At 35.5% G+C, this 17,741-nt stretch overlaps 1 protein-coding gene across 1 annotated transcript in view; it reads left to right on the forward strand.

The window, feature by feature from the left end:
* DLC1 (DLC1 Rho GTPase activating protein) overlaps positions 1–17,741 on the forward strand; it is a 214,725-nt gene that overhangs the window by 41,229 nt on the left and 155,755 nt on the right. Inside the window, exons 3-4 of the mRNA XM_066548398.1 lie at positions 10,304–10,453; positions 12,937–13,077. Of these exons, the coding sequence (XP_066404495.1) occupies positions 10,304–10,453; positions 12,937–13,077 (291 nt within the window). The remainder of the gene's footprint in view (positions 1–10,303; positions 10,454–12,936; positions 13,078–17,741) is intronic.

Below are 17,741 nucleotides of genomic sequence, written 5' to 3' on the forward strand. Positions count from 1 at the left end.
GATGGGTGAATTAAGAGACAGAGAACAGCAGTTTGCTGCTGCTTTTTGACAATATGCCTCTCTTTCAGACCCTCAGCAAGTTACTAATGTACACACTCCATAAGTTTTTTGTTTTGGTATACTGAAGAAAAACATTTGAGAAGATGTCAAGACCCTACAATATCTGTAAAATCAGCTTAACCGCACCAGCAAAAAACAAGATTACAGTTAAGTAATCACTTTGCACTTCACAATTTAATTACAAGCTTTTTGCAAGAAAAAATAAAATTCAGTACAACTTTTTGTCCTGCCTTTTTTAGTCTTCCCTGGCCAGTACTGATATTTTGGGGTTGCACAAAAGACCCTGATAGGCACTACACCTTTCCCAGGGACTGTGTTCAGCTGTACCCCCAGTCGCTTTCTGGAACTTTCTGGAAACAAGTACTGATACAAGGAAAGCTAAGTGATAGGTTGGGCAAATAAATGAGAGAACAGGAGTTTGTTAGAACCAGGAATTTGGGGAAAATTAAAGTAACCATGGAACCATGACTTGTATCAGATAATGATTTAGATATCTACTTTTTAAAACAGAATTTGGAGTACAGCTATAAACAGAACAAAATCCAAAGTTGCTAAGGACTTATTTTCTGATCACCTCTGATTTTTGAAATAATAAATTGTTATCAATATCATGTAAGGTGAAAGTATATTTTTAGTCATTGTCTACTATAAGATTTTATAGAGGATTTACTATACAGTAGCAAACATCCACTAGAGTTTGTCTGGCAATAAGAGAGTGGGTTGATTTTCAGTGCTTCATAGCAATAATTTACAGCTCTGTAATCTCATACACCCAGGGTGCTTATAACCTAAGAGTATGAAACTCTGAATATTCTGATAAAAGTGCAGAATAATGTCTGGTTTGTGTGAATGTTCCCTTTGCCTGATATTCGGTATCTCAGAGAATCAGCTGATTAACCTGAAGTAGCTTAGGGGATTCAAGAGACCTCACTCACTCCTCTATGTTTGGGGTTTATTTTTCCTGTTGTTTTCTCATCCCTCTTAGTTCTAGTGACACATGTACTTTATGGATAAAGGATGTATTTTTCTCAGATTCTTGTCTTTCTCCTCAATATGCTGTATGCTTACTTAGGTGTTTGTGTCACCATCCCTGGAGATATATAAAGGATGTGAAGATGTGGCACTTAGGGACATGGTTTAGTGGTGGACTTGAAGGGGTTGGGTTTATAGTTGGACTTAATGATCTTAATAGTCTTTTCCAAGCAAAATGATTCTATGATTCTAACTAAACCAATTGTGTCATTCAAGTAATATGCAAGGGTAAGTAGCATTCTGAGAATCTGTTATGGTGGTTTTGTGGCAGAAAACATTCTGCCTCTGAAAGAAACAGTGCTATTTTGAAGTTCACTGTTTCTAAACAAATTCAGTTATTATAGAAAAGTTTAAATTCTCAGCTACTCTATATGTTATGAAATGTCTGCACAAGGAAAACACAACTGTGCTATAACTTCTGCAAGTTTGCAACAACCTTTATCATAAATTGCTACATTTGCCACAATAAGAAATTCTTTAAACAATTCTCCTAGGTCTCTTACATGAATTTATAAAAATCTTCAGTTAGTGCATTGTTTTTGGATCAAATTAACAAGATGTAGCACCAAAATATTTAAAAATATTTCCAAACAGCTCTGCATGGAAACAACTGTCTCTCTACACGGGAGTGCGTGAAAGGTTTGCAGCACAACAAAGAACTAAACAAAACAACCACCCCAAATTATGTCTTACATTTTTTCCACCTTGACAATAGGATCATAATCTCATCCTGCCATATATAGAACACCCCCCATTTCATCACATAGACTCACCTCTTTTAGGCTCCATTCTTAATTTAACTCTTAATACATTTAGGCATTTTAACCATCTAAGACAATAATTTCTGCTCCTCACCTGAAAGAAGGGAGAGCACTGAGTGCTGAGTGTTATGGATTTTGATTTTTTTGCTTTGATATTTTTCCCACTGAACAAAGTTGGTCCCTTCTACAGTAGAGAAGATTAACTGATGGCACATTAAAGTAGGTCTTATGTACCTGGTTTGATACTTTTTCTTCCTTGATCTTGTGTGTCCCTTCAGACACAAGATTGCTTCAGCTCCCCGAGATTCAATATGGTGGTATATACCTTTCTATATCTTCTAGATTTCCATACAAGAACTTATCCCCTCCTTATTTTTTTACCACCAACTGTGCAGTTCCATTTTTTATTTTTTGCCTCTTTACAGAGGTGTTTATAATCTAGTCATGCTTCAGGGTACAGGGAGGAAAAGATTCCTTGTTGAATGCACCATATCTCAGCTTTCCTTGATTCCTTTTTTCTTCTCATGGCCTCCTCCAGATATGAGATGTATTGGAAAATGTTTATGTCTGGCACAGAAACCTAGTGAATCTCTCATGTAAAATGCTAACCTGAGCAAGCTTACTAAAACCAGAAGGATAAATGCAGACTTTTCTGTTTCTACTTAGATAGCTAATTAACTTACATAAGCACTGGCCTGATTTCAATATGTTGCAGGCTATGACAAAATCTTCCTGCATTTTGTCATTCAAGGTATAAAAATTCTCAGTCAACTCCTAATAAGGAGCCAACCAATCTCTCTGGTTAAGTAACCAGCTAAACCCATTCATCTTGTATGAAGAATTTTTTATGAAATTTTTATAGGACAAAGAAAAGTGAATAAAGGAAATTTTCTGTAATGTGTTAACTGAACTTGAAACACTCAGTGGTAAATCTTCCCCTTCACCTCACCCCCACACACTCCCACACATGAATAATATTGGACCCTATTGTTAAGGTATGAGTATTGTTAATAATCAAATTTTTAAGGTATGGTTAGCAGGGGCATTGTGTTATGTATTTTAATAGGCTGGTTTTTTTCATTTATTGATGTCACAATCATATGAATGAAAAGATATCTTACCTAAAAAGACAGAGTTGACAGTGCAACCTGTATTCTCAAAACTCTTCATTTACTAGGGTAGCATGAAAACCATTTAGGACAAGAACTCCTATTTCTCACCTATTTAGAATGTGCAGAGATTTATTTAATTCTCATGTCTGTATTAGGCCTGATTCAAAGTCCATTGCAATTGTGGAAAGAGTTGGAATTGTTTTAAGAGGCTGCTCAGTACTAGTCTTGCTCTGTCTTCAGGTATTTCAGGGTAGAGTATCAGTAATAGAGTTTACATAGATACCAAGCATTTCCTAGATTCTATGTTTTCACTGGTAAACTGGAGGACAAACCAGGCTTTGTATTTGTTCTTCTTCCTCTGCTCCCTTGTACTGTGTTCAGTGCAGTGCAAAACAGAAACTATTTGGTTTGCTGTCCATTTGTAAACAATTCCTCACTTCCATGTTTGAAATGCACTACATTATAAAGACATATAAAGTGTAAGTACCATTCACTTATTGGTGTATGTGTAACACATGCCAACAAACATGTATCAAAGGTAAGTTTCATGTCACTGATGCTGATTTAATTGCTGATTAATAGAATGGTCTCTATTTTTCCTTGTTTCAGTCCTTGATTTATAGTATAATAGAAAAGAAACAAGATCACTGAAGTATTTTCTTGCTGATTTTTGCACAAAATTTCTAGATCTGAGGTACTTTTTCAATAATAAAAAAATGTACCATCAGTTATCTATCACTCACATTCACATCACATTTCTATTTAATTATAGTATTTCTCCAGTCTAATAATTAGTGTTCAGATTACTGTTAAAATATTCTTCACAAAGGAGTCTTTCCACTCACAGCAAACAGAAATAGGGTCCAATAAAAGTAAAGATATGATTTTTTGCTTACTTTGTAAGTCATAATCATTAAATTATAGTCATAAAATGTGATTTTAGAATAATTACAATGCTAATTTAGAAAATATCAAGAAGATCAAAGCACAAAAGTAACCAAATTTGTTTATGCTGGAAAGAGCATGATTAATTACATTATGTTTACTGATACTTCTTTCCACCCAGTGAACAGAAATTACATTCATATTGTGCTCTATGTCTCTATGGAATTTGATTTCGGCAAATTTCTGTAGTCTTAATCCTGGTATGATGCAAAGTCAGGGATGCCTGCTGGGAGCTGGATGTCATCAGACTGGCTACTGTAATCAAGTGTAACTCCAAAGACAGCAGGATTTCATATATCATTTATACTTTATGAAATTATAGTGAAAGTATAAGATAATTATCTTCTACATCGGACAGGATTTACCATTTTGAGTTGGTTAACTTTGCATTTGTTTTTGCTTCTCTTAGTTACTGGAACTAGTGCCACCACTTATTTACATTAATACTACAGGAAAATTGGTATAATTCTAGTGTAGGAATGGCAGTCTGAGAAGTGCATGTTTTCCATTAATAGCTACCTGTGCTAATAGAGCATTAGCTAGAAAATCATCCTGATTGAGTTAGCTTAATACAGAGCTATTCCGCTTCAACAGCCACTTCAGGAGCGACTGCCACGCCATCCCTGCTGAGTTAACACAGCTGTGCAACAATGATTCCTCAGATTGTTTTGCACCAAGGTTTTTGAGTGATTTTCCATTTCATCAATAGCAAGTTGCTAAATTTCATTATTAAAACAACATCTCTGCTAGACAGTTTACTCTGCTGACATGAAACATGGAAAACTAGAATGCTAAAAAACCCCTAAAATTAGTAAATAGTCTATGGGTTGTGTATGTGTCTAGCAAAAAAAACAGCTGTAGAAAGGAAATTACTACAAAGGAAAGCTTTTGTTTGGATTAAATTGGCTTTGAATATGAAAGATGTCAAGTTTTTGCAATGGAAATCGGGTTAAGTTCAGGAGACAGTATCTGTGAAGAGCACATGAGTTTGAAAGACTTTAGAAAAAGTTAGACAAATTGAGATGCTGCACCTCACTTCTAGTGTGGAAATTTCCTTGTTCCTATAACTTACCAGTTGGGCATATTTGGATTTTTTGTTCTCTGTCACTTTTCAGCATGTTTTATTCTTTTTCCAAGAGTGCAGCACTATCCCTGCAAGCACTCTGCTCTACAGAAGGAGACATATTTTTTGCCTAGAAATAGAAAAGGCATTGGTTTTCTTGAGACAACATATTATTCAGAGATTGGTTTTCTAATGTGGTTGTGTTTTTTACTTTTTTCTGAGGATACAGTAGTGAAAATCAAAATTAGGTCCTAACATAGAAATCAAGGTCCTCTGAAAACTTCACTTTTGCAAACATCACTTATTTCTGTGTTTAACAGAAGTGAAAAAGCACAGGTATACTAGTGCTGTAGAACACTTTATATTTGGAAAGACTGATCAGTGATCTAAAATTCTTGCAAGGAAAATGAGAAGAGAAGCTTTTTGAGAAGAAAAGCTATTCTCTCAACAGCAAGTGTGACTGTGTAGATGAAGAGCTGCAGGAATATATGAGCATGTCTCCTTACCTGTGGTGTGTACACAGGTGTAGGCCTATGTTATTGGTTCCATTTTCAGTCTGCTCTATCTATTAGTTCAAATATTATTTATAATAGTAATCTTACTGTGATTTTTCTGGTTTCTAGGCTTGTATCTCATGTTAAAAAGGAAGAGAATGCTTTACCATGGGTTTTAATGTTCTCTGCCTGCAATCCCTCCATAATGAACAGGACTCTAATCACAGAGTCATAGAATGGTTTGTGTTTGAAGGGATCTTTAAGATCCTCTAGTCCCAAATCCCCTGTCATGGGCAGATATATGGTACAATATAGCATAAAATTTAGAAAAAGATAAAATTCTTAGGTACTTTTCAAAGTTTGTAAACTCTACAGTTCACAATGTAGAAGGATGAAAATTACAAATTATTTGCATATCTGCTAGAAAAATCATCAGACTAAATTCAAAACTGCATATTTTGCATTCTTCAATTGTTTCTTCCCATGAAAACCTTTATAGGATTAAATCAGTGATATATAATAAAATTCTCTTTTTTCAAAAAGGATTTTTCTAGCAAGGAAAGACAAGAATGAGTAATTTAATGCCATCTGAAATATATAGCATTAAGATAAGATTTTAACTCAGTCCAGCTGGCTACAGATCAAGAATACCAGGCAAAACTCAGCCAGCTCTTTCCATAAATGATCTCTTTCTTTTGTGGGTACTCCAGCTTGCCTTGTCAATTGTGTAAAAATCTTTCCTCTGCAATCCAAGTTTTCCTTTTCAAAGCAATTATGAACATCTTGACTCAAGAGTGTCAGGAAGGAGGTGGTGCCCTGATGGTCCTAGTAGGGGAATGTTTGAGTGGGATATTCTCTCCCCTCCTTAACCACAGAGGACTGCACTGGCACTGGGAGGGTCTGCTCAGTCTGGAAATCAGGAGATGCTTTCAAAGGGAGAACCTCCAGGGAAGGAGGGAGTGACTCAATCCCCCTGCAGGTAACATGAAAGAACACAAACTTAGTTTTTGAGTACCAATGTTTTTCTGTACAAAATTTTTGCTATGAAAATTAAAACAGGTTTTGCATTTGACAGTCTACACCCTTTTCAAAAGGTGTCCTTTGCTTCAGCTCTAGTCAGCCAAAAGAGGTATGTGGGAAAAGAGACTGCAATAGGGATTGTGTGTGTGATGTAAAACAGTGGCTAGAGGGGGAAGGCAAAAACACACTTGGAGAAATGCATGGTTTAAGACAGCAAGGAAGTGAAATACATCCAGCTCCATTTTCCCATGCCTGGATAAAACAGAATAGATGTATTAAATCCAAATTTAGGGTCATACCCTTTAATTGGTTTCTTCTGTTTGAGTTGGTTAAAATAATTGTAATGTATTGCCAGTATGGGTATGAAATTCTTGAAACCATAAATAAAAAGGAGGGAGTAACTTCTTTCTAGAGCTACTCTGATTAATGCTGCCTTCATACAGGGGTTTTTCTTCATCAAGTGTTTAAAATAACAATTATAGTATGTGTAGAGAATATTATATTCAGAAATTGTCAGGTCTTCTCACATGTTGCAACTTGGTAGTAAAAAGACACACAAGCACTTGAAGATATGGGAGTACATAGTGGGAAAATGTAGTGTTATTCTTGTCAATAATGATATGAGCTCCAAATTCACAAAAGCTAAAAAAACTGGCTAAATCTCATTTGCAGGCATGTTCTCAAAAATATTTTCATTCTATCAACATTGTTTACTGATGATAGCAACAGGACTTATAGACTGTTTTCCTCCTTGTAAAAACATTTGGGGTTTTATAATTTAGGCAATAATTCAAATAATTCAAGCATCTTTCATTCTAGGAAGAGTTACAATGTTTTCTGTTCTAAACATATGGATATATTCAAATTTAATTAGCTTCTTTATCACACCAGTGAGGATACAGATTAAAAGAAATATTGTTTTTTCCAGTTCATGACCTAAACTATTTCCTTCTTGTGTGGAGACATGTTAAAAATAAAATCTCCAGACAAATAACATATCGAGTTTGACCTACTGTTTATATTTGTTCTTCATGCCTGAATTGCCCTATGCAAATGTCTTAAGGCAGAAATTAAGGTTGTAAGGGCTTTCTTTGATCAGACATCTTCTAATGGCCAAGTTTCGACTTCATAATGGTAAAGGTAGGATTTCTGTATAATTCTATAAATGTAATTTATATGTTTGTATTCTAATTTGCAAGGTACATAGCTACCAGTGGGAAATAATGCGAAAAAACTGGAAGCAAAGGAAATACTGTGTTTTCAAAAGAAAACAAATTAATTGCTAATACCTTGCTGGCTATTGATTGTATCATACATCAGTATCTCAGAATATACACAAAAGGGAGATACAAAAAAGATAGGAAGGTTATAAAGCTCATGGAAATTCATTGGAGACTATCAAGGCTAAAACTGTCTAAACATAAATTAATCTTATAATAAGATTTGTTCTATGTGTTGTGATGAATTTCTAACTCAGGATTAGCCTTTTTTATTTTATGTGTTAATTGTTTTGTATGATGCTTAGACTTGCATATAAACAAATTGATTGTGCCCCAGCAAAAGAGGTGTTTAGTAAGTTGTAAAAGCAGAAAGTATAGTAAAAATGTTAAATTTCTTATGTTGATGTGAACACTAGCCAGAACCACAAAGTTAGGACTTCTAAACAGAATACTTAAATTCCATAATGATAATAATATTGTTTTCTGAAAGCAGTGTTTTCCTGCAAGGCCAGCACATTATGTCAAGCCTGAGTATCACTTTCAGCAATAGTTTGCCACCTCTTCATTTCAGCAGATTCTTCTCCAGCACTCTCAATCTGCTGCATACAAAGCAAGTTTATACTATTTTGGCAGGATGAATCAAACAATTTACTAGGGGAAAATTCCAGAATTTATTTTTTTTTGTCTTTGAGTGAAATACCTCATATCTCTCTAGCCTGAGAAAAAAACAAAACCAAAACCAACCGCAAAACCAACAAACTTAAAACCCCCACCCAGCCACCACCACTTCTTTTGTTGTGGTGTGGCAGTGAATTTCTGGTTTTTAAGTCCAGTGTCAATATTAGGTTGATTAGCCTTTACAGTGGTGTATTTCCAAGCAAAATCAATAGAAATAAAAACACAGTGAGGTGACTGTGTAGGAAGCCAGTTTAGTAACAGCACTGGCATCCTCTGGATGTGTAAACTGGCGACAGTCTTGCTCACCATGGAGAACATGGCCCCTGTCACAAAGCAGATCATGTCTACTCTGTTAGCAGACACTCAGCTGCTCCACTGGGCTTTCTGTACCCATACAGATTAGATGAAATAACTGTTCTGACATTTGTAGACCTCAGGTATCAATTTAACATCTGTTAAAACGAAGATCCATGCAGTGACAATGAATCATTTGGGACATTGCATTTTCAATTTGGAAGAAAGTGAAACTTAGCCCATTTTGGTGATTTCTGAGGTATTTTTAGGTGATATTCTTTCACCATCACTCTAAACTCAGTTCAAATTCATTGGAGGCTCCTGCAAACTCAGCAGCTTTTTTAGAAAACCTTTGCATTGTACATTGTTTATAACTCTGCTATGGACTGACAGATTTGTTTTTCTACTTTTCTAGGATTTCGTTAAGTAACCATCACATCTGTCTGGACCTAAAGATCATGTAGAATGTGTTTTTTATGACTATTTTATCTGTACATATCCTTTAATTCTAGCAGGAAACCCCTAATTCATGTTTTGCAAGGCCTTTGAAGCAGTCTATGAAAATCCTGCTAATCCTACCAAGAGAAGTCTCTGTATAGCCTGAAAAACAGTTTAGTGACTATAAAATAAAAGGCTAATTTGAACACTTATATTGCCTACTTCTCGGGCACAATGATGCAATTGTAACATCTTTGCATCCATTTCTTGAGAAGGATTTAAAAAATATTATCTCAAGTTAATGAAACTTCGTATTTTCTAAATTCAAATTATGAAAATCCATACAAGAACTAGTAGGGGTTTTCACTGTCCTGAATTCTGAGGCAGGCTAGTTATCTAACTTTTGTGTTAAGTCTCTATATAAAAGGGAAAGCGAGGAACTCCTTGAGAGCATTATTTAGTCTGTCTAATTGAAGATCTTGCTTTGAGTTGCACTTTTGAGGATCTGCTCTGCCTCCTTTTTCTACAGAGTACAGGGAAATTAGCCACATAACCTGGGTGTTTGGGGCTGTGATGTGAATACCCCCCCATCCAGCTCTCTTTCCAATCAGAGGATATCTGATGCTGTGTTCACTATTACCCTATTACCCAGATGTACCTCATGTGTATCAAAAATTTCCAACTAAGAAAGAAATCTCTGCTGCAAATCAACAGAACATAGTTACACTACTGAGTTCCATGAAGAAAAGAAGTTTGGGTTATTGTCAGCTGGAAAATGGCCTCTTGGAACTTGTCTCCTGTTTCCATCACAGATTAATCATCATTTGTACTTGTACAATCAAGTTAATTAATTTGGGGTGAATATTTTGAGGGCTGTTTAGAATCCACAGCTGTTTTGAAAGTATGTGTATCCAGGTAATGATGCATTTATTCCAAACAATTGTGCTGTTAAAAAATTTAATTGCTATAATGGATGTATATAAAAAATTAGTATAAAATATTTTTTCAGCAGTTCATTCCATCAATACTCAGTAAGATGGTTACAAAAAGCATTATTAAAAAAAAATTCTGCTCATTATTTAGTGTTCTTTCCTGGTAAATAAAGAAAAAGAGCTTTCATAATTTAAGGTTGTTCTTTCCAACTAGTACCATTTCACATTTAACAGTTGTATTTTCTGTTCCATAGGAAATAACAGAGGATCGGGATCGTTCACGACTGGATTCAATGGTGCTGTTAATTATGAAACTGGACCAGCTTGACCAGGATATTGAAAATGCTCTCAGTGCAGGCTCTTCCCCATCAAGCACCCCGACATACAAACGGAGGCATATACCTGTAATCAAGTTTTATTATTATTATTCTAAATAGAATCTCTTTTTGCTTCACCTTTTTCTTTCAGTCATCACATTTTTCAGCTCCTTAATTTAGAACTAAAGCTCTTTTTGTGAAGAATTTGACTTGTACTTTTTTTGTTTGTGTGTATGTGTGTACCTGTTTTGAAGGCAATAATATTGCCATCCATTATTTCCTTTTGGCAACCTCTCATAAATGAGAGCTTCAGAACTCCCAGATAAAACAAAAGGAGATCAACAAGAGTCAGAAAATGTCTGGCTCTCTAATTATCACCTACTGCAAATGGAGAGTCAGTACAGGCTCAGGGTCACACCAGTCTCAGAACATGAGTATGTGTCATTTGACATTACATAGAATGAAAGTAAGTCTGACCTATGGGTCTTGTTTTTCTGATAGGGGAAGAAAAAAAAGCCCTTAGTCATTCAAAGTAATATTCTGGGCAGAACTTGAATTATGTAATGCAGGGGTTTTTTTATTCACTTAAAAGGATCATTCTTTGCTGAGAATAATTCAAAAGGGGATGGTACAGCTTACAAACATGACTGATGCATTCTCTTTTTTTCTGTAAAATGTTTACATATGTAACTCTGAAGAACATGAAATGGCTGATCCAAGGCACTCTTGTGCAGGCTTCTTGTTAATTTCACCCACATGTGCTGCAGCTGTTTTTCAGTTCAAGAAACCTGAGAAACACTGCCCCAAGATCTCTAGACTAGCATTCATATCATTTTTTTTGGTTAGTGATATTCTCTTTTAAATAACAAGGAGTTTTTCCTTTGAAAGCCAGGCTTCATTATTGCTAAGTGAGTGGTCTGTAGGTGAGAAAAGCTGTATTTCACTGGGTTTGATCAGCTGAAAATTACATAATGTGTCATTTTTAGAGGAAATCACATAATTTCACTTTCCATTGTTAAACATTTTCCCACTGAATATCAATGTTCTCACAGAATCTCCTTAAACACACTGATGACACAGGAAACCTGAAATACAGTGTTGACATCTGTGCTCTGTATCTCACCAATCCATGCCAGCACTTTAGCTAATTTCTGACAGCAGTAAAGGGAGCAGAGGTAATGTGTATGAGTAACCCTGCCTGACAATCAGAGGTGGTGCCTGCTCCCATGCTGCAAAGCAGCTCTGCAGAAACACTGCTTGCATCAAACATGGAATATATGCTATCTATGGACAGTGATTTCCTAGGAATTTTTGAACCTTTGATTGTTGTGGACCAGAGGATCAAAAGATCTGTTTTTCAAGATATATAGGTATTGAGTTCAGGTTTATATTTATATTATAGTAAGAAATCATTTGAATATGATGTAAAAACCTGGGTGATGCAGCAGAGATCATAGTTCTGCACCATGGCAGCATAGCTCTGCTAACTAGAAATTTTTGAGAGCAGCTGTAGCCAAACTGACTGCTACAGAGGCTGCTCCATGGCTCTGCTGCATTTCCCAGTGCTTCACATTGCAGATGACTCACTGGCAGGAAATATCTGACTCAAATACATGGTCCTACCAGGAGTCCAGCCTTGTCCCTGATTTCTAATGCTTTTCAGAACACCACACTCTCATGTACATGGCATATAGGCACCTGTCTAAATAGCAGCTTTGGCTTGGCAGACCAGAAATTTAACAGGAACTAACGAATCAAAGGGTGCTGAATCTTTTCAGATGAGGAGCAGAACCCCTGAGATGACTCTGCCTCATATTTCACCTATTCTAGGAACCTGGCATAAGGAAACTGAGGCTTTGTCTGCAAGGAGCTTTCTGGGATTAAGGGTTCAGGAGATTTTTTGCATCCTGTGTACCTGTATTCATGCAGGCTGCACCTCATCTAAAAATCCTGACAGCATATGGCTGGTTCTACACATAGCCAGTGTCACAATTTATCTGCAAACAGTATAATCCCTTGCCCTCACCCTATGCAGTAAATCAAGCATGTGCTAAATTTTTACTTCCTCAACAATAAAATATACTGTATATCTTCTTTTTATTCTCAGAAAGAGGAATGTAATTAGTCATTAAAAGTAAGAGCATTTTAACCAGAAATGGTATTTGGGTGATAAGTGTCTGGTGATTCAAGAAAACTGAGGAGCTGTACCTCTGAATTGTATAAACTGCTGGAGGGTGAAGTCATTTCATCTGCGTAATGGCTTACAGATGTTCACTAGCCTGCAGTGCTGCAGAGACAGAAGGTGGGAGCACACAGGAAATACTGAATATCAGAGAAAAATGCCAAACTTCCGCATCCCTTAACTGATTTTTCTTACCTTGCATTCTACCATTTAGCTTTGATGTTAGTAGTGATTTATAATTTCAGAACAGCAACTAATGCAAATCACCACATTGAAAAATACAGCAAGCATATATATTTAAGTGAGCTTGCCTAAATATTTTCATTATTTAGCAGAAATATGATTTTATTTCACATTTACTAAAGAGAGTTGCAAAATTTTTCTACAGGACGTTGAATCTGGTTCTGAAAGTGGAGTGGATGTTGCTTCAGTAAATCACTCACAGACTAACTTGTCTTCTAATATCCATGCTCCTGACCTAGCATCTCCCTCTTCAGTAGCCAGCTCTGGAGCTAAACCAAAGGCTGGGGTGAGTACAAAGGTTATATTTTTTTTTTAAACTTCTCTCATTATTCCAGATTGGAAGTGAAGTTAAAAAATATTACACTATTCATTACTTGGATTGTACAACAGAATGTGTGTGACACTTAGGAAAAAAATGAAAGTGGTCTCAAAAGGCCATTTTAGTAGCTAACAATACTAGAAGTTTCACATTTAAACATACACTATTAACAGCTAATGATTACAATAAGCTGTGTTTTTACATGAGAAAATAATTTAAGGGAGTAATGCTATTTAGGAAGGTAAGTTTTTCTTGAAGTGGTATCACTCAGAACATTTCCTAAATCTCATGAAAGGTTCTGCCAGAGAAAAATTGTGGCTGATTTATGATGTTCAAACCCAGTCATCCTGGTCCTCTTGAGTATCTACCACCCTACTGATCTGAGAATGTCATTCTAAGGCAAAATTTGGTGAGTGGTTCCAGGTGCTTCCTTGGGACAAAGGGGAACCTCTGAGCCAGCAGAGACTTTTCTGCTAGTCCCAGTGCATTCTAGGTGGTGAGGAAAGGCTGGCCTGAGAGTTCAGATATGGCAAGGAACCTCCTTCTATATTCATTCATAGATACACAAAACTATTAGAAGCATGGTTCTTTCTTTTGCTGTTTTCTGTCTTTTGAAGAATTCTTCTTCATAATGTTTCAGCCATCAACATGTGCAGAAGTGTCCTAGGAACTCCTGGTACACTATCTGTTCCCTCTTGAACTTGCTGTTTCCACTGCTCAAGAAGCATAGAAATCTAGACTTCTAAGTTTTGCCTATGCTGAAAAGTCTTAGCATAACTCCTACTCCATCTGTTCGCTTACTGAAATGTTTCTGGTTACCAGACCAGCAGAAAATCTAGGATAAAATATTAAAATGAAAATGTAGCTAGCATAAATATATGTTTAGAGCAAGTCTATAAAAAGTAAAATAGAAGCCACCTGCCACTTATGCTACAATAATAGCAAGTTAACTAATGCCTTAGATTGTGGCTAACAGAAGTTCTAATAAACATTTACATTTGGGATTGTTCACTTGTACAAAAATAAATTCACTTGTAATTTATCATCAGTGCATAACTATAGCAAATAGAGAGCTCTGCACTCTGTCACTGCATATATAGCAGCAAATTCTCAAATAAGTACATATGTTATTCTGGAAGGTGATATCCCATTTTACCAGACCCTCAGAAGCACCCAGAAACTTTTTCACTTTTTAAGGTATTAAACGTCCCTTTTGAATTTCTGTGTTTCTGCTAGTATTTGGAGAACTCTTGACACCTGGCTTTGCAGAAGTGTGGGCCACTTCCTGGGAGTTAGATATTATGTGTTAATTCAGCTTCAGCAAGTATCTTTCTGACTTTTGCTCTGATTAATATATCATGCTGAGCATATATGCTAATGTTATTTTATTATATAATTTTATAATTTTTTATGAGTGAAGTTAAATTTTTTCCAAACACAGCTCTCTTCTAAAGTTTTGCATTCTGCAACTCCTCCTACCCTGTAGCAATCCATGTAGTGATCTCCTCTGAAAATCCACAATGTGGTGTTCTGTCTATAAAGGAAACTTTTGGGGTTTGGGGAATTTTTTTGTTTTGTTTTTGTTTTTCTAGTTTTGATTTGGATTTTATTTGGGGATTATTTTGTCAGACTAGCTATAGGAATAAAATTATTCTGCACTTGAAACTCAGTGAGCTACTTTTTAATAGGAATGGGCTGCTTCAAAGATTTTGCTCCCTTTTTGGACTTTGTAACTGCCGATCTCCAAGAGTTCCAGATGCTTAGACTCCAAGGACAACTTCTTTTGTTGTGTTTATTAATAGTATGTAAACAGGAGTGCAAGAGTGATTAGTTATATTATGGAATGATTTGTGGTATTTTTAAACAAACTATAACAAACAGTTGACTGCATCAAAGTCAGACTGTAAAGTTAAACACCACATCATATCCAGACCTGGGTAATGGGAATACCAAGGCAGGGCAGGGGGACATGAATCTGGATCTAGTTCCTGATAAAGAACTTGTAAAAGATATTAACTACACAGGATACAGTAATTTTGTGTACAGACAAACCATGTCTATTCATGTTCATTCAGCTTTATATGGATTTAAACCAAACTATTTCAAACAGTGTGAAAATGTGTTGGGATATCCATAAGCATAATTTGGTTTGATAGTCCTAGTGGAAATTATTCACTCATTGATTTATGGAAAGCAGGATATTTTAAATTTTCACGAGAAGATTTTATAAAATGTTAAACAAGAATTGCATTTAAAATACAGTGGCAATTAGAATATTCTATGCAAATTAGTAATAAATATTATTTTAAATAAAACTGAGGTTATGTGTACGTATTTTCATGCACAAGTTGTTTAACATTTTGTGAAGGTTCACTTTGGATAGTCAAACCCATTCTTGTCAGTGTAAATGCCTGTGTACTGTACATATCCATATGTGCAAGAACCCACCTGCATGCTCACACACACAGAGAAATCCTTACTGAATGCAGGCAACACAAGGAGAAACAGGATTCTCCACAGGGCATGGTGGAAAGGTTTCTCTAGGAGTCTGCAGGGTGCAGCAGGAAGGCCTTTGATATGCAGATGTACTTGGTATTTTGGGCTTATGAGAAGCACACAGCTGAATAACCTCCATCCTAAATTTAGGATGCCACTGTTATATCTCATGGTCAGGGTGAAATAGCAACAAGTGACCAACAGGGTGTTTGAACCACAACTTGTACATGTTTGAAAAGGTGCTTATATGTCAATCCTGGCAAAAATAAGGATTCATGTGACTGAATAGATACATTTCCAACATAATTTAGGATGGGAAAGTAAGAAATGGTTTTGGCATCCTTATGTTACTTACATTTACAGAGTAAAAAAAAAAAAATCATGCTGCTATAATAAGCACATCTTTATGTTCTGGGGATTTATTAATCAGTCTCCAAAATGAACAAAGATTTTTGTATATTAACATTGAGGATATACACTCGGCTAGCACTAATCACATGAGAGTTGAAATCAGGCTAAAAAAATAAGAAATCAACAGTCTTTTGCCCCAGTGGCCATGAGAAACAGTGGAAAAAGAGTGTCTTGTCTGGATTTGGAGAGAAAGGAATGTAAATATTCTACATGCCATTGCCTTCCACAAACCAATGCTATACATTAGGACAATTAAAATATTCTTAACAATAAAGACCAGAAATTATTTATTTTTAAATGTAGTTTTATTATTATAGAAACAACATGGGACTACAGTACTTAGAATGTGTTTTAATTACTAAAAGCAAGTTACCATATCCTTCTCCAATGCCCAGTTAAAAGCTAATCAGTTAAGGAAAACTTGAATCAACTATCATTCTCTTTTTTTTTTTTTTTTTACTTCCTCTGTACAAAAAATTGGCTGAAGGACAACAGCAACTAAGGCCTAAAAGTTGTGGCCAAAATCTTGTCCTTGAACATCTGCTCTGCAAAGCCTGTTTATTTTCTGTTCAGGTGAAAAAAAAAAACCAGCCATGACTATTTTCTACTCCTTGTCTTGGCAGTTTTATCCCTCCTGCTTCAACAGTGTCCAGGTTAACCTTAATCACACTGTACAAAGGTAATCAGGCATCTATTATCACCAGAATAGCTGGTACCTAGGAGCAGATTGTTTTTCAGATTAGCTATAATGACTCATTTAAGATGCATTCAATTCTCAAAGTGATTTAAGACATCAGTTGTGCCTGCAAGTATAAAATTACCCAGTCTGGCTGAGCACTGGAATGGGCTTCAGGCATAGCTGCTGGTATCCCTGAAGCCTTGGCTGTGCTCAGGAGTCCACTTTCACAAATCTTGTTACTGGACTGGGACAAAAACTTGTATTATGTAGATGACAGATTTGCAAACTTTTAATTTATATACACTAAAATAATTTAAGCAAGTGTGCTTTTGATCCATAATCATGTATTTTAAAATTTGAGCCTTTTAAAAAAAGTGAACTCATTTTGTGAAAAATAATTTTGAGATTTGTAGATTAAGAAAGAGTTCAAGTTTCCTGCTACTTAACTACACTTATTTTTAATTATGAAAGAAGATAAAATTTATTGTAGATACAAGGAAACCTTGATTTAAAATTAAATATTAATGACAGAGAATTATCAAATTATTCCAAGGATTGAAATGTTTACATTTCCTACTGCATTAGGCTATATCATAAATTCAGTGAACTATGAGGTACATACAGAATATGTCAGTGCATTTGTGCTGACAAATCTTTAGCAGTGGGTCATGCAATTTGAAAAGTGGTAGATTTTGGTCTCTGAATGATACTTTTATGCTATATTTTCTTATTTATCAAAGTCCTCTTATAACTTTTCTAAATTTTCTACCATTATAGCATTCCTTGAATTCTTATTTTACTCATTCAGGCAAATGGAATTAACTGAAATTTAATCTGGTAAGCATCAGGGAGAAAGATCCTTACTGTGCAACATTAATTCAAATACTCTTTCTTTAAAACTTGATTATTTTATGAATACAAGATGAGAAAACTCTTCTCAATGCCTGATCAAGTTGATTAATTTAGTATTGTCTTTCATATCTATGTTTAAAAGAAAGTGTTTTAGACAACCAAGGTAAGGGAATTATGGAATTAAGTTTTCACA

The sequence above is a fragment of the Molothrus aeneus genome, chromosome 4, assembly GCF_037042795.1.
Source record: "Molothrus aeneus isolate 106 chromosome 4, BPBGC_Maene_1.0, whole genome shotgun sequence".
NCBI lineage: Eukaryota > Metazoa > Chordata > Aves > Passeriformes > Icteridae > Molothrus > Molothrus aeneus.